At 37.3% G+C, this 21916-nt stretch overlaps 1 protein-coding gene across 1 annotated transcript in view; it reads right to left on the bottom strand.

Annotated features, from left to right (window-relative positions):
- TRHDE (thyrotropin releasing hormone degrading enzyme) overlaps nucleotides 1-21916 on the bottom strand; it is a 198142-nt gene that overhangs the window by 150432 nt on the left and 25794 nt on the right. Inside the window, exon 3 of the mRNA XM_041465641.1 lies at nucleotides 9111-9237. Within this exon, the coding sequence (XP_041321575.1) occupies nucleotides 9111-9237 (127 nt within the window). The remainder of the gene's footprint in view (nucleotides 1-9110; nucleotides 9238-21916) is intronic.

Raw genomic sequence — 21916 nt, 5'->3', positions numbered from 1 at the left:
GCAAGGTGGGGCGAGGGGGAAATGCACAATGGTAAGATTCACTTGTTTAAATAAAAGTTGTTCAGCCATCTTAATATTTTCATCGTTACACTGAAAATCATTGGTTTCCATAATGTAAAAATGAAGTCGCTTCAGGCATGGAACTGCAAACGTAGCATAATTCATTGTGTTAGGATATTTTTCAGTTACAATATCCTTAGCAAAAGCAATAAAAGGTGAGCACATACATCCCTTTGAATTTCAGTAGCTTACAGAAACTAGCTAGTACAGGTGGAAGGTTTATAACTAAGCCAGCAGAATCTAGCCAGCAGCAATAGGTTTATTCAGCTCAGTAGCTATACACTTTCTCACATCTTTTGTATGAACAGAAATCTCTGGCCTACTTAAGTCCCACTTTAATGTGTTACAATCTTTCCAAGACACTGTAATAATCTCTTGAAAGAAACTTTGTGTGCTTTGTGCTGATACATGAAAATGTATCTTCTTTACATCTATATCTATAGGGTTTTTTACAGTTTAGAAATAAGATGTGAAAGCTCATTTTTAAACATCTACATAAAGATTTTTAGCTGTTTCTAATACTCAGGATATTTTCAAGTAAGTGGTAACTTTTTTCTAACTCTCCCTGCACTAGTAATGCACACCTTTTAGATTTACTAGGAAGAACATTAATTAGGTTATTTTGAGCGAGTGTGTGTGTGTGTGTGTGTGTGTGTGTGTGTGTGTACTTCCCTCATCAATTTTCTTTATGGAACAAGGTTCATAGTGAAAAAGAATGTTCTTAGTAGGGACAATTATGGAGTTCTCATGATGTTGGCATTACATTATGCCTGAATAGGTAACATTTTAAAATACATACATTCTTATTTCAAAACAAGCCAAAGAAAATAAGCAAAGCCAAATACAAATCACTTTCAGTGAGGCAGTGGGCAAAGTGCTTTATCATCAGCTTTGCCTAGTAAAACTTCTGTTTCTCAGTGTAATATATTTGCTGCCCTCAAATCAGCATCTAATGGAAAACAAACTTAGTCACAGTACCATCTGGAGAGTGTAACGAACAACGCCAAAGGAGCACAATCCTTCTAAAACTGAAAACATGGAGAGTTAACAGGAACACTTCTTCAGTGCTGCAGGGGGAAAAAAAGAAAACAAAAAACCAAAACCCAATTGTTCTTCTTTCACTCCCTTTCACCAATAATACTCATATGAAAAATAAATAAATTCACACACTTCTAAAGGTCCTAATCATCAGCATGAAACTGATGGCAGGATTTTTGAAATTGCTGTGAAAACAATTGCTATGTATGCAAAAAGAACAACACAATGCAAGTATTGTTAAAATCTCCTTGTAGTCTTTCTGCATGGAAGTTTTCTTCCCAGCCATTCAGAGACTTTGAATAAGTGACAAAAGGTACAGATTAGCTCTGAAACTAGAGCTAAGCATCCTAAATCAGTTAAGAGAAGGAAGGCAAGGAGTTATGCAAACCCCAACAGCTCTAAGTGCCTCCAGTGAGCGAGAGATGCAGGAGAAATGTCTTTTAAGGTTTTCTTGTCTGTCTTGACCAAGGAAATAGGCTATAGTATGACTTTCAGGCTAAATAAAATTGTGCTACTGAAACACGACTCTGAACAGATTTCTGAAATAAGACTCTGAACATTGTCATAACATTACCTCTTCCAGGGCTGGAGATCCAACACAGCAACTATAGGGTTCAGCAAGCCAAACACTAGGCAGGGCTAAAACTGATGCAGAACATATTTTCAGACAGGAATGGAAAAACAGATTTCATTGTATTGATTGTTAGTTCCTCTTAGACTCATTTGAACTTGTTTGAATCCAGCCAGAAACTGAGCTATCTTCACTTTTCAAATCTAATGTGGGAGGCCAAAAACCACAATCCTGAATAAGAAGAAAATACTAGTGGAAGTTATTGCTGCTGCTGCCACTGAAGTACGTAAAACTACCTGTCTCAATCAATTCACACTAAAAATTCTTAAAAAATAATAGAATTGACCTGTACTCAAACTGCACACATTAAACAAAAAGTCTGAGTGAACTGTATCAGTGTTTGATGTGGACAGTCCTACAGTCCTATAATCTGCCTTTTTTTTTTTTTTTTCTCACCAGCACAACACTTTGATTTTGCTGAGTTTCACTCTTCAGTACATCCTCTACTTCACATGTTAAGACAGAAAAAACAGGAGTCACCATAGTATACTTGTTCACCCTTCTTCCATTTGAAACTGCAAGGTTAAATGAAAACTGGAACCTTCATGAACTGAACTTGAAATTATTTCAAGTTTGTCATACAACTATGAATCAAAATTACACATAAGCAAGTCAGCAGTAAACTTTCATATTTACTCAAATACTGTCATTATGAACACGTTAGTCCATTACATATTATTCCATTACCTTTGTTTGTAAATATACAGTTTTCTTGAAGGTGTTGTTTAAATAATGCCCGGTGTATATGACTGCATAAGGACTACGCGTTTCATTAAGTCAACAACAGCCATTTCCTTTTCCACCATAGGACAACATACTTGAGTAGATTGTGTAACACTTCTGTCCTATTTTAGACATAGATGGTATCAGGTTTCTTCCTCAGTTCTGAGAGAAAAGGTCATTACTTTCTCCTTGGTACTCTTAATTGATGTAGATCAACAGCATTACCTACTTCATTCAAACTAAATGCTATAGGTACAATTTTCAAAAGAAAAAAAATCATGGTTTATCTACTGCATGGATTTTACTGCAATCCAATCTTCCTGAACACTGCCCAGGATTGACACATCCCTTTTCTTGAGCACCATCTAAATCTACCACAGTATCCTCAGTGATATAATTTATCTTTTATCCAAACCCTTTTGTATTTGTTTTCCTGCCATGTAGCTCTGAGCTTTGCATGGTAACTTTCATAGTGTCACATCATGCACAGAAAGTAACTGTCACAGTATCCTAATGGCATATAGACCCTGTCCTATAATAAAAACTACCGTTCATAATGCCTATACAAACAAGAAGTTCATTGTGGACCAAAGACCTAAGTTTTTCCTAGACACGCTCCTTTAAAATAAAGCTACAGTTACTGATATAAAATATCTCAGCTGCTGGCCAAAGTCTGAATTTTCTGAAGGCATCCGTATTTCTCACAAGGTAGAGAACTAAGAATAGACACTGCTGAAATTCAGTGCACCCACTTCTACACTGGTACTAACTGTTCAAATTACATATACTGAAGAGCAGCTTGGGAAAAATCTATTTACATTCAGATGAAGGATTCTCCTGGCTCAAAAACAGCCCTGACATTTCCAGGGAATCTCCCACAATCCCACATCCTATTACCCTCTCATAGCAGCATCATTCTCAGGTGTTTGGGTTTTTTTTTTTTTTGTTTGTTTGTTTGTTTGTTTTCTTTTTTTTTTTTTTTACTACTCATTTAAAAGCGAAGCTGATTTAGCCAAGTAGCCGGTGGGGACACTGTCAGACTTGGTCACCTTCTTTTTACTATGGACTGAATTGCTACTGGCAATAATACTCCTGTCTGAACACTTTCCTTATCTGAGAGGTATGGATTCTATTCTTGTCACAGCTAAGAGGGAAGGGAAATCACAACATAATGAAAACATCCCATTCAGAACAGAATTATCCACCAGGGCCCATTCATCTTTATTCTATATAAGGCTACTTCATTCCTACACGTAACTTTTCCCATCTCCTGCAAATAATATCAGACTTGCCATGCTAATGCAACAGAGAGAGATCAGGTACCCTTAACAAACTTCCAAAACCTGTTAGAATGCCCATTGTGAGCTGTATTAAACTCACTAATGAAAATAATTGGTTTATCATTTGAAATAGTTTAGAGCAATATAGTAAGTCCTAAGTGATGACTATTTTTTCCCTTCTTTGTTAACATCATACTATGGATTGATTTCCTATGTGGTTTGTTTCAGTTTAATAATTCACAGTTCCTTTTCTATATCAAAGCATTGTTCTGAGAAAATACATTGCTTTTCCCTATGGCTGGAGCTGGAATTTTTCCCCCTAGTGTCCTGACCAGTTTCTGTTTTGAAGTGCTCACAGCTTAGAAATTTAAAAAAGAAAAAAAAAAAAAAAAAAAAGCCCTCTCATGCCAAAACCACACCTCAAAGGGAAGAAGTGACACAATTTCTATGTGCAGGAATGATCTGTATCAACAAATAGCCCTCCATGTGCAGAAGCATTATGCTTTCTTCAAGTAGTTAGTCAAAGAAAACAGCAAACCTTCAACTCTGCTGCCTAAACATGGGTGATAGCCCCAACTGAGGTGTTCAAAGCTATTAAAAAGCACTCAATCCATGTGAAACTGTCAGGTATGGGCCAGTCATGGCCCAAGAGAATCCCATCTGAAAGCCAGCAGGATATTAGCTAAGAGTTCTCACAATACCCCATGGCATTTAACAGTACCAGTTAATTCTGTTTAGGCACATGAATGAAGTTTTTAGTGCCTGCTCTCCCACCCTTCCCCATTCCAGAAGGACTAATTAATACTTTAATTTTATAGACACAGAAGAAAAAACAAACTATCTTGCTTGGTGTTGTTCAGTAATTTCAGTTCAGAGCTGGACAGGTGGCAGGAAGCCTCACCTAGCTAGAGAGAAAGCATGAGGGTAGAATTATGAAACTTTTAGCATAACTTTAGCAAAGAATGCAGGCAGCAACATGGAGGTTCACCCTACAAGGAGCAGCAGAGACAGGAGGAAGGACAAACGAAGGGGGAGAAAGCAGGAGCACAAGAAGTGCTGATGGAGATGATGGAAGATCAAGCAGGGCAGAAGGCAATGTTGCAATGAATAGGTCAGGAGCATGCCCAAGAGTCAAGCTAATAGTAAAGCACTTAAATCAAAAGGAACAGTTAATCACTAGGGCTCACAGCAAGTCAGCTGGCTAACATAACAACAGCATCTCAACGCTTTTTCTCTGGGCCTGCCATGACTCACACTGCATGAGGCTGCAGCAGTTCTCTCTCACCAGAATGTTCACTGTCAGCTATCAGGAAATGGAACACAGGTACATGAGTTTCTTTTAAAAATCAGAATGCGAACATTCCCCTGCTGAACTTCTTCATTCTAATGCCTGAGTTATTTTCTACCTCATACGAGAGAGTTTAAATTCTTCAGTGACATACTTTAAAAACTGAATCCTCCAAAAACACTGCACGAGCAAATGTTAATGGTCAAGTCTTGTCTTCCATTGTGCAGCATGTTCACTAAATCCCTTGGAAAATAATTTTCTGAGACCTTGCAATCACAATTTCACAGTGTTTTATGCAGCATAATGAAAACAAAACCATAAAATTTTTGTATGAAGCAGGTTATTAGTACCACAACCATAAAGGAAAAAAATCCCACCAAACAATAAACAACATAAAATATATCAGATGGAACTCCAAAGTTTACCATACAACAAATGTACAGAAAAGAACTTTCAGAAGTCGGAAAATATGTTTCACTTAGGGGTGTTGGTGGAGAAGAGGCTGGACATGAGCCAATCTGGGCTGTATCAAAAGCAGGGCGACCAGCAGGGTGAGGGAGGGGATTCTCAAGTGACCCCACATGAAGTGGAGTCTTGGTTGGAAAAGCCAGTCAGCCCCTCCACCTCAAACCATTTACACCTAAAGAATCACAGCTGTCCACATGGCAAGAGGGCTTGATTACATTTTCATTCCCCATAGTGTGACTCTGACCTTTGAAGCCTCTCTTTTAAGGTGGTTTTTCTGATGGTTTTTTTTTTTCTTTTTAAATTTCTAAGTTCTGTGCACACCAAAACAGCAACTGGTCATGGCTTCAGGGGGAAAAATTCAAGACCTTTCCAGTCTCAAAGACCCTCATAAGAAAAAGCTCTGTGCATACAAAGCAGTTTTTTGTGCAGTGCAAACAGGATTAAAAATAACCATGCAGTATAAATACAGAAATATTTTGTATTCGCTAGCCATAAGAATGTAATTAAAACCCCTTCTTTAGATTGAATAAAATTCCATAGTTTTTACCTACGCACCACTTTAACCGATATTTACAATGATAGTATTATAGTCTTGGAAAAATCTAGGTTTTGTTTAAAAGACATGATTTATTTTTCATAAATGAAATTCGTATAAAAAATATTGGTTTGAAACCTTACACAAGCACCTTGCATTTCAGAGTATGAAGTGGAGAGTAGGAAAAAAAAGCACATGCTAAGTAGAACTTTTAACTGTAGAAATTGTTAATTCCAGTTAGAGAAATTCCCAATTTACATTCATTACCAGAATTCACATCAACTGGAAAACAAATCTACTTCTCCAGTGCATTCAGAAGGCAGTACATACCATATAGGAAGTAAAAAACCTTAGCCACAGCCATCTGATTGCATGTAAGCACAGCAAGAAAGCCTGGTCACCACCAGTCAGGTAGTCAAGAGCAACAGGAGGAATTGGTTCCTGTAGAGAACACTGGCTGATGTAATATAAACTCAAGTAAGGAGCACTAGTTTCAAATGCCTTGGAAATGGATCTCAATAATTCAGAAGTGAACAAATGAACACAGAACCTTCTGATATAGCAACACATCTAAAGAGCCTAAATGTCCTCAGATACTCCTACTATATAGAGAGCTCAAATGGATCACCACATAGATGAGAAAGTGCTTTGCCAAAGGTGGCAGGTCCCTAGGCCAGGGAGAATCACCTGTAGCTCCAACTCTAACACACACAGACAGCCCCACAGACACCACTGACACTAAAAATGTCTCACTCAATAGCCACTACAGCACCTCCAGGGTCAACTGGTCAGTGTTTCAACAAAATCATTTTGTAAACATGAACTGTGCTTTCAACAAAAATAATTACATTTGGTTAAGTTTCTTCTTGTTAGAACTAAAAAGTACGTGAAACATTTTTTTTCTTAAATCTGTTTGAAACAGAACATTTTCTATAAAACTGTTGACATTAAAAAGCTTTCCAAAGTACATTCTTCATTTTTCACTCCCACTTTCACATTTAGAAGTGAAATTAAAGACTTCTGAAATGCCCCGAAGAAAACATGCTCATTTTTCTTAAAACTGTAATAAAGTACTCAATCCTTTGCAGTACTGACAGCAGTAAATCAGAAGAGTCCTAAGCTTTTGGAGAGCCCAGGTGCATTTTTAGTATCAGCACATCTACCTGATGCATATGCTTTCTCCAGTGCTGTTGTTAATGCTGTTTTGTCTTTTCAGTTGGGAAATTCTTCAAAACTATAGAAAAATCCCTATCATAGACAGGTTACATTATTACCATTTTTAGTTCTTCTATTCACCCATCAGACTACTGTCCCTAACCTTCTAACCTTTGAATTTTTTTCAAGTTTACAGCAAAAATAAAAATTCAGCATTCTTTCAGGTTAAAGACACCAGCACATGACTAAATATAGCAATCAGTGTTTGCTTGAACTGGAACAAATATACCTGTAAATAAATATGTAAATAAAATTCTCAAAAATATTTATATCACTGAGTTTAGACATTTTTCTTCCTATATCTATATTAAATAAATTCAACCTTACTGTATTATAAAAATTATTCTCGATAGTAATTATTTTCTTGTACCACTACTGAATGGCTAGTCTTTACGTAGTATTTCCTATTAACAATTTTACTGCAAATATTTGATGAAAAAATACAACTTTACTTATGACTGTTCTTCCCATTCTGTTCCAAAAAGATCCAAACTGAAATATATTCACTTACAATGAGATATTTTTAAAATATATGCCACAGCACAATGACAATGGATATAGCATGTTGGTTTTAAAGACCATATGTTATAGTTCTGAAAGATACTCTGAAGCAGATAGAGTTACTAGCACTACTGCCAGCTGGCATTCTCAATAAACTACCTGAAGTAACGATGTTTGGATGTTTAGAAGATCTCTAAGATCCCTTTCAACTGAAACTATTCTATGTTCATCTTTTCTATTCAACAAGTTCTTGATTATATTTTCTCCCTCTAAATTTTTGGCCCCTGTAAGCCTAGAACTTCCTTTACAAAGCATTATTAACATGTTTGAAGACATAAATGAAAGTATACATAGAAAGTTTGTGTATACTTAAATAGGCCATATGCTTGTTTAACCCATCTGCATATTTCTCTAGGAGAACACTGCCTGCAACCTGTTATTAAAAGACACATATTTATTTATCCTTATAAAAATATTCATGCAATACCCTCATCTAGAAACATCAATTACATTATCTATCTCCTACACCATTAGCTCTAAGTCCAATAAACCTACTCAGCAGGCAAGGGATTTAATGAAATAAACCCTGACTTCCTGGGAGGATCACCTGTGGTTCCAACTCCAGTACTTCTGATCAAATACATGCTCTCTTCCTGCTGCTGAGCAATAGGCTTTTCTGAATCTCTATCAAACATGCTCCAAAGGAGGGAGGGCATAATAATACTGTGGAAAGTATTTAAATGAGTAGGAGACTGATTGTGGTGAAAGGAAGGATAAGAAACTGTTTTTTAAAAATAATAGTAATTTATGGGATTTACATTTAAAAGGTCACAAAATCATAGCAATTTTTTCAATAAACAAGACAATAAGCTTGTCTACGAATCATCATTAATAAGCCATATGAGCCATAAAATCAAAAAAGAAAAAAAACAAGCCCACAGTCTTGCACTGCTACAGGCTGCCAGTTTCCACAAATATTTTCACTTCTGCTCCCCATTTAAGGCTGAGGCACCAAGGTACAATTATTACAGAACAAACATCTTCCAATGGCTATCTCATAGGAGTAAGAACCAAAACTGACAATGTTGAAAAAACAAAGAAAAACCCAGCTCACTTGTCAGTGAAAGGTCTCAGGTTCTCAACCTGTTGTCTAATAAATGTAAATACTGACTGCTTCCTGCTCCTTTCATTTCCAGGTTGGAGAAAGCATGGTTTGGCTTCCCTTCCTCCACAAGGAAAAATTTCTTACTTAATGATCCTCCTAAATTAACCCAAACATTCAACTTGAAATCCAACACATTACAATCCTTTAGAGTAGCTGACTTAATCCCTAATTTCTGGATTAACTTCACATTCTTTGGGAAATCTTACCCAATTTTGGCAGGGAATAGGGCACTTTAAAATAATCTTCATAAAACTCAATGAGTCTCCTTGTAATATTTAGTGCATAGTCCCCTGATCCTCTTCGGATTGCATCAGGCCTTGCATATAACCGTACCTGTTAAAAAACAAAGCAAAAGTCCAATTTCAGCATCTGCCTTTTAAATCTATCCTACCAGAAGAGGTGAATGAATTATTCTAAGGTTGCTATGAGGTGGCAGGATTATTCCCTTAAAGCCAAATATGATTGTCATACATTTGTCAAGTCATATCATAGCTGAAAACCAGAACTACCACAATTAAAGTTACGACGTTCAGAAGTCACAATCTCCTACTTATTTGTGTTGCCAAATAAAAAAACTTGCACTTCTTGTATCAAAATAAGTATTCGAAGGAAATACATATGTTTGTTAGAGATATGATGGAAGAGTGGATTAGTATAATGGTTCTCTGCCTACACTGAATGTAGGCAGGATGCAGTGACTCAGTAGGAGAGAAGTTCATGGTTTGCTAAAGGCACATTATATCAAGCCCTGAAAATATTAGTAGACTGTGAAAAAAAAAAATATCATTCTCTTTTCTCTTCTCCGGCAGTGACACCATTACCCTCAGTGAGCTATTGGAAGACTGCAAAAACGACCATTTCTAAGCTCATTCATGTACACAAACAATTAACATTCCTGAAACCTCCACGACTGCTTCAGGCCTCTGTTTCCAGAAAGCAGTAAATTAAAGCTGTTTGTATAAGCCACAGACTGATCTGTTCAGTATAACACAGCTCACACATTTCAATACCTGGAGTGAACCAAGTAAACATAACTCACATTCATAATTCAGCATTCAAGTGTGATTAGGGAGATAGCAGAAAGTACTGCCAGGTACTTTCTTACTCTTCCCTGTCCTTACAGTCTGTAGCAACTCCTTCATGCAGAGCCTACAACTGCTAACTAAGAAGGGGATAGAAAGGAGAACCACTTTTCGTTCTCTCTCCTCATACCCTGCCTGATGGAAGTAGCCTTTGCATTGTCTCTAGTGACTGTGGCAGAAGGTCTCTCCACACAGTTCGATGTGTAAATGAGACTCTACTAAATGTCAATCCTAGTAATAATATCTGACTTGCCAGTACTTTCTGTGGTAGGATTAAATCCCAGCCAGGGTTCCAAGGAAAGCAGTAGCACAGAAATCAGAAAGTATCAATGCAAAGGTGAAGGAGAAATATCAGCTTTGGAATGTTCCTAAATGCTCTATTCTGGATTAAGAAAAGCCAATGGGATTTTTGGCTTCAGTGAAAGTATTACCAAGTATTGCTTTACTGCTCTTTTCCTGAAACAGTTCAGCTATCCAAGTGGAAACCAGATATCAAGCCTATGTACGGTGTACCTGTATTCTCTTTTAACCCACTGTCTCTTGAGTTTCAGTAGGGAGACACATTATTTGCTTCATTACAATGTCCATGTACACATTTAATCTTTGTGTTGTATTAGACTCAGTGCACAATCAACCATACATAGTAATCATTCATAATGTAAAACAGGTAATGGTGTAACCTGATGAGATATGTAATAAAGCAGACTTCTTATAATCACTACCTGAAAGCACATAGATCATCATCTGAACTCCTCCAAATCACTATTTTTATTTATTGCTTCCTTTCAAAGTTAACAGTAATGTGTATGTTAAAATGTTCCCTGATCTGCTGAACTAAATACAGGTTTTAACAAAATACATATTAACCACAGAGTTTATGGAAGGATGTTAGGAATCACAATTAGATTTGTGATGAACACTGTTTTGTATCATTAAACCTTTATACACAATTTTGCATAATTGCTTTACTGGCACAGTTGACTGTATCAGCAAATTAGGGAAAAAAAAGAGTCAACCAAGTATGCCAAAAATCATTCAATTTGACAGTGGCCAAATCTATCCATAATAAGAAAGAGGACAACAGAAGGGAAGAAAATATTAAGCAAATAGAAGAAAAATCAAGGTTCAGCTTATTGCATTACAATGAATGTCTCCTGGCAAATACAGAAAAGGCATTTAGTGATGTCTGAGATGGAGCCAAGGTACAAAAGCTGCAATGCTGCAAACTCTCATTTGTCTCCTGCCTAATGCTGAATGTAGTTTTATTTCGCCCATAAAGTTTCCCTGTGTGCCCCTCCGCCTGCCCAGAACAGCTCTGGATTGCCAGACCTCCATGGCTCACACCAAGGTCACCCGTAAGCTGGAACACAGTTCAGAAACTACCCACACCTTTGCCCAGGTCTCTCAGGGGCTTTGAGGCAATAGATATTGTCAAAGCAGTCAACCATCTCCAAACACTGGTCTTGCTTCTGCCTTTCACCCAGCAACCACTGAGCACAAAATGTATGGAGAACCTTGCACACACCACCACAGACCTACCCTGGCCTCAGAAATTCCCTCTTGGTTAGCAGAGGGCTACCGCGGGGGACAGTCTGTGACACTCTGCCTACCTGGCTAGCTGCTTTGGATGACACATTCTGGTCACATTGTGTGCCATTCACAACGTGAGGAGCTTGGTCCAGAGTTCAGTCTAAATGTTGGCACCTGTAAGTTTGAAACTGAAGCCCCTAACTTCCACATACTGATGTTTTTTTTAATGTGTTTGGGCTTATTTTGACCATATCTTACTTCCAAATCCATCAAACGGGGACTATATTATTTCCTTAGTTTATAAAAAGATTCTCAGTCAAAAGTAATGAAGTTTTTATATTCTGTTCCAAAGAGGAACTTAAGTAAAACAGAATGATGATTAAGACATGAGATTTGTTTAGAATAATTTGTTTGTTTACTACTTTCATTTCAAAAGGCAGGTAGGTAGTGTTACTTTAAAACTGCATTGGATTGAAAAATAATGCCCAATTATTATATACTTTCCCACAGGCTGTTTGATCACCGTACTAAGAATTTGATTTTACAGTAATTTAAATAAGAGAAAAAACAAAGTTTTCTGCAGGGTTGGCCTAAATATGTAACTAAAAGCAGTACATTCTCTCCTACAAAAGACAAACAGATTTCCAGTGTAAGTGCATAATTCATGACTCACTGCAATGGCACTTACTACCCCGCAAATGTTATTAATGCTCTTCTTCATAATCTTTGCAAGATTAGGTTAGACTATTATTTTCATGTAAGAAAGTGGAGACCAAAGAGAGAACAAGAGTAATTCTGGGTGCCTATCTTGACACCTCTCACTGTCAAGTCTGTTTAACAGTTTGATTGCACATACTTAAAGCACTGTTTCCATTATACCTTACTGCAGTGGTGAACACTTTATAGAAGTTTTGGCCACAGATGCCTTAGTTTGGGCATTCACAAAATCAGTAGTACATGAATAATGACTAAATGAGATTCTGTCCGTTTATGTGATTTACTTGGCATCCCACAGCAACTCTGTGGCAGAGGCAGGGAGGGAATTCAAAGCAGGCATTCATCCTTGTGACCATTAACAACCTGCACCAAGCACCTTCCACATCTGGGAATTAATGAGGTAGGTTCTGTTTGGACAACAGGTATATGAACAGTACATTGCTGGTGTTCTGATGCAGTATAGTTCTGATGCAGTATAGTTCATTGAAAAATATCAGAAAAATGTTATGAGGAATCATATTCGTAATGACAATTTGTATACCTACAAATATAACAAAGTTCACACAGTTAACCTAAATTCTGAGGGTTTTTCTTAGCTCCCTTACATCTACATTTGCAACCACTACCAATTTTTCAACAGGAGTTTTGACTATGAAAAAGAAAAATCCAGCCCTCTCATTTCTCCCTCAAATGGAACCAAACTGACTGTCTCCTTTGTATCACAAGTTTGAGCAACTAGGTTTGTGCCTGCAAACCCAGATCCCCTCTTTATAAGATACTTGTTAACAACTCTGAAAGTTATTAGACATTCTAAATTAAATCTCTGCAACATATATTTTCTCATTCTTTTCTAAAGTGGGTAAAAATGCGAGTTGTTTGCCCTTGTTTGCTTTCCAGAGGCCCAGAGTAGCTTCATAAGAACTTTAAACAAACTCAATACTCAGCCACACTCGGATAATATTTCCCAAAAAAAATCATCATGAAGTATTATTTCAAAAATATTAGTGACCTCACTCAGGTTCTTAGAATTATTTTGGCAACATTATCAGAAAAAATACTAAAATATTCCTGAAACTAGTATGGTAAGTTCCACGTATTTGTTGTAAGTGATCAACAGCCTCGTCCTCTATAGTTAGTCAAAAGTATTTGCTATAAAACAGCATACTTTTACAAACAATTTGCAAATATTCCAACATTTTCTCTAGTCTGTCTTAGTGTTTCAGCATCTGCTACACAAAATAAGTCAAAGAAATTTAAAAATATTTGTAATACCAGGCTGCCAGAGCAGATAAATGTGGTTGTAAAATAAGAACTGTTTCCCACGGAGAGTCATGATATATGCTAAGAAATGGGCAACATACTTAAAACAAATCTCATCTAACTGAAGTCAGGTTATTAACTACAGAGCATGAGAAAATCTTCCAATCTACAGCAGTTAAAAATCATCCATCAAAAAGAAAGCTAGCACTTGAAAAGAAAAGAGAGCTTTTCTTGTCTTATTACTTCAGTGCACTTCCAAAAAATGTGAACTAGTAACTATCTACAACAGAAACCGGGTAAAATTCTGACAAGTACAACTCTAGACAGCAACACACAACTTAATTTCTAGAGAATAGCATGTTCACCAAAATTGTTACCATTGTACCAAAGACTAGTGATAATTGTATCATGTAAAAAAACAGAGGAACAAAATAAAAAGAAGTAGGACTGTTCTATTTTGAAATTTTAAAATCACTACTTTCTCTTTTTCTTTTTTGCATTACAAGTTAAGTGAAAAGAGTGGAGAATTAAACGGATGACGAATGGTAAGGAAAAATTTGCAGTAATCTCTTCACACTATGTGAAATACTTTGGGTCAAACCAAAGGGTTTGTACAGTTCTGTACGTAGGAAGAATATGTAACAAATTCAGCATTTTGATCACAGCAATGAAAAGGAAAAATCCATTATTTACATGTGTCTAATTGCAAAAAGACTGTGTTCCAACTTTCTCCCCTACATGAATTCACTAAAGATAAAGGAAGAGCAGAGAGAACTGCAGGAAATCATGTTACAGTAAGAAGTTTGCATGCCTGAAGCATGCCATACACCAGAGCCCACCTTTTCCTGTAGAATTATATATACACTTTTACATTTGAAGCCTGCTTTTGAAGACATTATTTTCTATGTCACCTTCTAACTCATGTGTGCAGCCCCTTTGAAACCTTTATTCTTGCAGTGGCGCTATGTTTTTAGGGGAACATCACCTTGCTTCATATCAAGACATTTGTATTCTTTTATTTATTGTTATAGTAAAGTTTACTGATCATAATAATCCTCTATAATAGTCTGCATTCATTCTGCAAGGCACCTTTTCTTTAAATGTTTAGCTATCTTTTCCATGTCTTAAGACCACTCCAATTGTCATCACTGTCTTCCCCTATGCCCTGGGGGAATCACAGCTCACTGGATGAAAAATCCTGCTCCAAGGAAATAAAGTGGACCTCTATTTTAGCAAGGAAAGGCTTGTGAAAGCAGATGGATCACTGGGCTCTGAAGGTCTAAAACAACATCTGCTGACTTCAACTGAATGACTCCTGTTAACTAGAGGGGCTTTCAGACATTCTGGAGACATGACTGGTCCAGCCTCTGGGCTAGGGACACTTCTACCAAGGCAATCTTCACCAACAGCATCTGCCATGTGCACAGTCCTTTTTTTTTAGATCACCACTCAAGCAGTCCTTGTTAGTCAGCTGCACAGCAAGAGAAGAAAAAAAAAAAAAAGTTCTTTAAATAAAGGGCTGTGCATTGCTCATGGCCACTGATAGTTCAGATCATGAGAAGCAGGACTGGATCTCACACTTCTGTCTCATGTGCTGTAAAGAAAATAGCTCTCTGAATCTTGAAAACAGCCTGATGCAGGATTTACACAGGGGTAACTACTGCTGTATCTCTGTCACAGAATCACGTACAACAAGGTCAGCTTTGACACTGACAAGGGGAAAAGTGGCATGTATAATCCTAACCCTTGGATGACACCATCTGATATCACAGATACTGCCAACCAGCTCACCACACAAAACCACTCCCCAAGGTACCCACGTGGAGAGCCTTTTCCCATCCCTGAATGCTGTCACATCACATAGGCATGTGCAAGCAAAACAGACTTCAGCCTTGTTCTCATTTAGCTTCCCGCTATTACAGCATCTCTCCAAGCAAGCATAGCTAACGTTCCAAGGCTGGCATATACCTCTTTTGCTAATGTCTAGGTGTCCCCCTCTCCTTTCTCCTGTCTTCGATACATTTTGCTACATTTACTTAAGTCTGAACAGACAGAGCAAATGAGGGTATGGAAACCGAGCCTAAGTCTGGTGACAAACATAAATCTTGTTTTCTCAGGCAAGCATGGATTAGGTAACCTTGTATCAACACAGGAATCCACTTTACAATTAAGGATTGTTATCCCTCCCACCTACTTCACACAGAATTAAAAGTAACTTTGTCAGGTGTTTTAAAAGGAGCTTGGAGTGCTTTCCCATTATCAAACAGATGTTTCTGCTCATCAGCTGGTGTCAGCAAAGCCATCCTGGGAATAAAGTCTGTTCTTTAATCCCTTCCTCAAAGCCAGCAGACTCCACATAAAGCACAGCTCTTGGGAAACCCCTCCAGACAAGCTCCAGTTCTCTGTGTGACTATACCCACAGGCTCAGTCCAGGACTGGTATATTTGCGATCTTAAAATGATTTTAACATCTCAGTTCAGAAAGGGCTTGTGCCTTAGTTTAATTTTAAATACATGTTTAACTTCAAACATACATCTACATGTTATAGAAGGCCCCAACATTTCAATAGAGCAGCACTTACAAATTTTATAAAGGCAGATTAATAGTGTTTTGCTCTTTATTTCATCGGCAGCAACTTCAGCGGTGACACTCAGCTAAAAAACACATGCATTGTCTCTGTACTTAAATGCTTCAATTTACTTGATAATCTGAAATCTTTTACAATTATTTTGCTCACTGACTATTTTAGGCACAGGTATTGTTTTTACTATTGTTACAGAGATAAAGATATGGTCACATCACACATTTAATATAGCAGAGTATGTCTGGATCCAACACCCTTGGCTGTGAACTCCCTGGATCACTTCTGCAATCAAGGCATGGTATCTCTAAAATGTGATAAATTCAAAATAAATAACAGTTCACTACACACACAAACAAGCTACGGGCCAGGTTCTGCTAAGAATGTGTATGAATTGTTTCATATGCACGTGCACATACCTCCACAAGTTTTGTGTGGTGCAAATGCAATAAATTTTACAACATTGGTAAGTAAAGGAGAGAGAGAGAGGTAGCTGTATTGAAGTATCAATTCTGCTGTAGCGAACATAGTTAGATGTGATAATGGGAAGAAATTACAGAAGAATGCCTTGTTCCAATCTCCTATTCATTATTCATCATGGGCAATACTCAAAAAAGACTGCATGATAATGAAATGTGCTTACTGAATACCGAGGGAACAGCTCACCTTTAAAGGATGATTTTGCTCCAAACTGAGCAGTCACACATAGCACTGCACTGAGCCTTTTTTGAATATAAATAAAACAAAACATATTTAAGGATTTGAAGAACTGTCTTAAGAGTTAGCTGAAATCAATGAGCATTCAATGACCTGATACTTTCTTAGGAAACACCTTTGCTAGAGATTGAATGGAACTCTTTTTTATAGCAAGCAAATATCATCTTAGAATCCTCACTCCAGACTCAGTTAACAGACCAGTTAAAATAAGAGAAGCCATTACTAAAAATAAAGTGTGAATGAAAGAAATGGTCACTGAGGGAATTACAGTGGTAGAGAGATGTCTCAGGGAACTAAATGCAAGCATGTGGGGGGCGGGGCGGGGGGGAACAGAACTTTGTTGCAGGGCAAAGGAAAGAGGCTTTGAACAGAAATAACTAATATTCCTGGACAAAAACTTGTAGCATGACCTGAAGGAGAAAGAAGCGAGAGAAACTTCAGGAGTCCCACGTGACAATGGGCAAATCAGGAATATTAAGCAAAAAGACTGCCAGGTATTTTTAGAGTTGTAAAAGAGGGGGAATAGTTTTGTGCAGCCCCTTTCTAAATAAACATGACCTCATGGGGCAAGCATCTAGTTGCCTCATCCTCATCTGATGATCAGGATGCAACTGCTCCAGCCAAAGGTGCAACAATATATTCCACCAGGAGGCAAAACTGTCATGCAGACATGCTGCAATTTCTAACTTGGGATCATAAAATACTTTGGAAAGTTAATGAGCTGCACTCACATATAAATCCAACCAGTGCTCAGCTGGCATACAATAAAATACTGGCTATGTCATTGACCACAATGCCATTAAGATTAATTTAGAGCACTTAAAATCTCTATCATCTTGTTGAAATGGCTCAGGGACAGGAAGTGAACATGTTAACAACTAATGTAGAACAAATGTAATTACAGACACCATTTCATAGCCATTTCAGCCAGAAGACTGCCACAATCTCCCCACCACATACTCTGTCATTTGGGCTCAACTCTTCTGTTACATCAGCACTGGACTTCATCTCCTCTCACAGCAGCATGAGTCAGCTAACTATGCCAGGTGGGGTGTCCAGGCAGCCCAGCTTACTCACCTGGCCACCACGAGTTCAGTGCTAGAAACAGCATGAGAAAGCATGTGTGGAGAGAAGAGAGGACCACAACAGACTGCTTACAGACAAATTATTATTACAGAACTTCAACCTACAAAAAAGGTTCAAGTTCTTCTGAAGTGCTGTTGTAGGGAATTCAGTGTCTAAACTGTTGAGATTAACAATGGTTAAAGCTCCTTCCAGTCCTTTGCAGCTGGTGAAAAATCAACATAGCTTCAAGTTAACAAAGCATAAAGATTTACATTTTTTACCTATTACACAAAGTTCTGTATCACAACCCCAGTGGTAAGATGATGTGAGAATGGCTTTTTCCTCCGGAAAAAAAGTATTCGCAGTACATGTATCCCAAGAGTTAATGCCTATTTTGATTTCCTTTGGTTAGCCAGGGATTGGACTGAATTGTCTTATTTCAAGTACTACTTATTCCCTATTTTATAGTCAAATCATTCATATCACACATCATTCATAAATAATATTTCACTTACTCTTGGTTAAAAAAAGAAGAGTTTAAGAAGTACACAAGTTTAAACCAAGTGCTAACCAGGGGCCTACAATGTTCAGCAGCCCTATAGCATGCCCAATTTCACCTGGCTAAAGACTGCTTTGTCACAGGCACACAGATGTTACCTTAGAGTAATTCCAATTGAAATGATAATATGAAAACCGTAACTGCTTATTTCTATTTTGGCATTGCCTAGAGACTGTCAATACGACAGCGCAATCCCCCTGTGCTTAGTCAACTACATAAGTAGAAGTAAGAGATGTTTGTTATTGTCAGTCTTTCTGCCTAAAGAGTAACAAGCAAAACATGAGGAAAATGAACTGTTATCATCTTCATTTTATAAATGAAAGTTACAGAAAGATGATCTTAATATCAGGAAGTCTAAAAAAGAGCCAGAAATAGAATTTGAATATCACTTCCTCAAACTGATGAAGTATCTTTTCACCATAAATCAACAAATTACTATTCCCAAAATACATTTTCTGAAAAACACCACTTTTTCCATCATAAATTTAAAAAAAAAAAAGAAATCCTGTTCTTTAGGTTTCTCAGTCACAACATGGTTTTCAAAATCCAAACCGAAACTTCAGTCCAAACTGTAGACCTGTATCCCTGAAATTGCTTAACTTAGAAGCATTCTGAACACTGAAGTTCCCTACATTAACTCATGTCTAAGAGTAACCATCCCACTCCCATAACACCTTTTGTCAAGTGGCTACGATGCAGAGACTTATTTAGGTTTGTAAGGAAATAATAAGGAAAAGCTTATTTTATTCTTCACTTAAAAGTATTTTACTTTTAAGTGAATTATTTCAAGAGATGTCAACATAGTGGTCCCCTACAAAATGGCTACTGAGTAAAGTGATGTACTTGTCCAGAGCATAACAAAAAAAGACATTAGGAGATAGAGACAGACTGTCCATGACAAAACAAAGATGAATGCAAGGGCACGTAAATACTCTCATGTTCCACATAAAATCTGCACAACCGTAGTGTAAACAAGGTCTGGTATGTATATATGTTTCACCCTACTCATCGTATGTTTGCAGTAATCCTGATCAATATTAGGAAAAAATAATAAGCTGTGGTAAATAAAGGAAACCACTGACAAAATACAATTGCAAGGAAAGCAAAGCAGAAGCACAGCTCCCCTGTGACCTCAAGAGCATTTACTCAATGATTGCTTTGTAACAGCAACACTAAGCAAGAGGAACACAGCAAAGTATCTTGTGAGCTACATGTAAACTTAATAGAAAAACTGTTTGCAAGGTAAACTGATCACAGCTATAAGGTGCTAAATTTTAAAATATCCTTTAGAACTTGCTGGCATTGAGGAAACACAGTACTTTTTAGACAAGTCCGCACTGTGCTGCACTGAGCTGGAGATTTTGTGAAAAACTGTACCTAGCCCTTAGGAGGGACAAAAAAATCCACGTGGAAGATTTTGTACTCTGACTGGTACAAAAGCCATAACACAACCAAAAACAGGTTACACCAAATAAGAGCAACAACCATATTAACAGTGAGAGCTCCTTCAGGCTAAAAGGAGCAAAAAGACAAGCAATTAGGCCAGTGAAAACAAAAACCATAAACCATGAAACAGGGAATCAAGAAATCAAAATTTTTGCATGAAAACACACTAAAATCCACTGAAAAGCTTCATTAAGAGCTCTGGTTTTCATTCTCAATTAATGTTTCAAATCTTTTTTTTAAATCTCCAAATTGACAGAACAATATTAAAAAAAAAAAAAAAGCTAAATGCTCTAATAATATTCAAACACTTTTGCTCAACCTAGCCTATGACAAAACTAAGGGCAAATTAGGAGAGAGGTAGTTATCTGTCATTAACATCTCCAACTGGAAGGATTTCAGCCGCCTTCTGAGAACAACAATCTCAGTGGAAAACATGAAAACCAACAAAGGAAAAACCTTCAAAGGCAAATTACAATTGTAAACAGAGAAAACAAAAAATTGGGCTGAATCAATTAGAACATTATTCCTGGGTCAGGACTCCCACCTGAGAAAGATGAAGGCCACAAGCAGGAAAGAAAGTGGTTCACCACCTGACCACTAGGCAGGACACACAGATAAGTACCAAACTGGACCTTAAGACAGAAGAAGCTGAAAAATTTAAGTACTCTGACACATACAAACTCAAGCAAGTAAATGAGATGACTCTGAAGTATGCTGGTTTTAGTCTACAAAATACACATTAATGTAACATGAATTGTTTACATTAAAGTACTATAAAATGTTTAACCACAGAGTTATTAATCAAACCCCTTCCAATATATGAAATGTTCAGATGATTATGAAAAATATTTTTGCACACTTTATCATTCAAATTACTTTCCTCACCTTAAAACTTGCACTACTAAGGACATACTTCCTATCAGGAAGATGTGAGTTAATCAGCAATGTCCTCTGCATGCCTATGGAAAAGGTCAATTTGCTAATGCTTTCTCATCAGTCACAGCTCAAACACCACATCTGGTTTACATCCAAACAGCCAGCCAGTCAGCTAAGCAGCTGAGGTTAAACTAGGTCTGGGTGACTATCACAGAAGTTTCCTAAAACAAAACAATTTGCTGAGAGATTACCTCTTCATTCATATCAATGTGCTGGTTAGCATTAGATTAAAATGGAGTGTTTAAGACAGGATCAATTATAAGAAGAAACCCTTCCTTACAAAAAAGTCAAGGCAACTTCTTTCCCAGGAAGGTAGCTAGCACAAAGCAACAACATGATCCAATGGATTATGGGAAGATGGAAACAAGAGAAATTTCTGACACCTGGTATCAAGCACAGTGATCATATCTCAGACAAAATTGAACTTGCTCTAAAGGTTTAAGTCTTAAATAGCATGTCAATCATGGAAATAGGGATCCAAAAACATTTTTACCACCATCATTACTCCAGTTCCTAGCATAATAAAATAGACTGCACAAATATGTTTCTTTGCTGACAGAGGAGCAGATCACTGTTGTCTGAACAGTGATCAGTGTTCTTCCTTCCCTTTTTTCTAGCTGATGAAGAATGCTATTCCCTTGCTTAGCTTCCAGCTGACATCCACATCAATATAACAGCTTCATTAGTCTCTCTCTTTTTAACACTTTCTTAGAGTCTAAGATAGCATCTCCTCTCATGAGACATACCCTGACTGCACAGTGCAAGCTAAACCTTTAAAATGGCAGCCTTTATTTGTTCCTCTCATATCTCTACCCACAGCATAAACCGTGTCTACAACTAGAGGATCTGCAGATTAACAATCATTATGAACAATTACTGCAGCAGTATCAACAGTGCATGGGCAACAACAGCATTTGTGCACTTAAGCAAGTAGACACCAAAAAATGCAAAATTTTTTGGAAGCTTCCATATGATAAAAGCACTAGAAAGGATAAAATGGGGACCTTGTAAGGAAGGCTCCTCTAAGTTTAACATATCAGAACAGCACATCAAATAGCCCTTTCCCCCAAAGTTTCTGGTGTTTGAGTGTTGTTGGCAGGACAATGAAAGACAAGACCT

Source organism: Pyrgilauda ruficollis, unplaced genomic scaffold (assembly GCF_017590135.1).
Source record: "Pyrgilauda ruficollis isolate IOZ18807 unplaced genomic scaffold, ASM1759013v1 scaffold19, whole genome shotgun sequence".
Classification (NCBI taxonomy): domain Eukaryota; kingdom Metazoa; phylum Chordata; class Aves; order Passeriformes; family Passeridae; genus Pyrgilauda; species Pyrgilauda ruficollis.
Note: the sequence above shows the minus strand (reverse complement) of the source record. Positions and strands in the feature narration are given on the sequence as shown.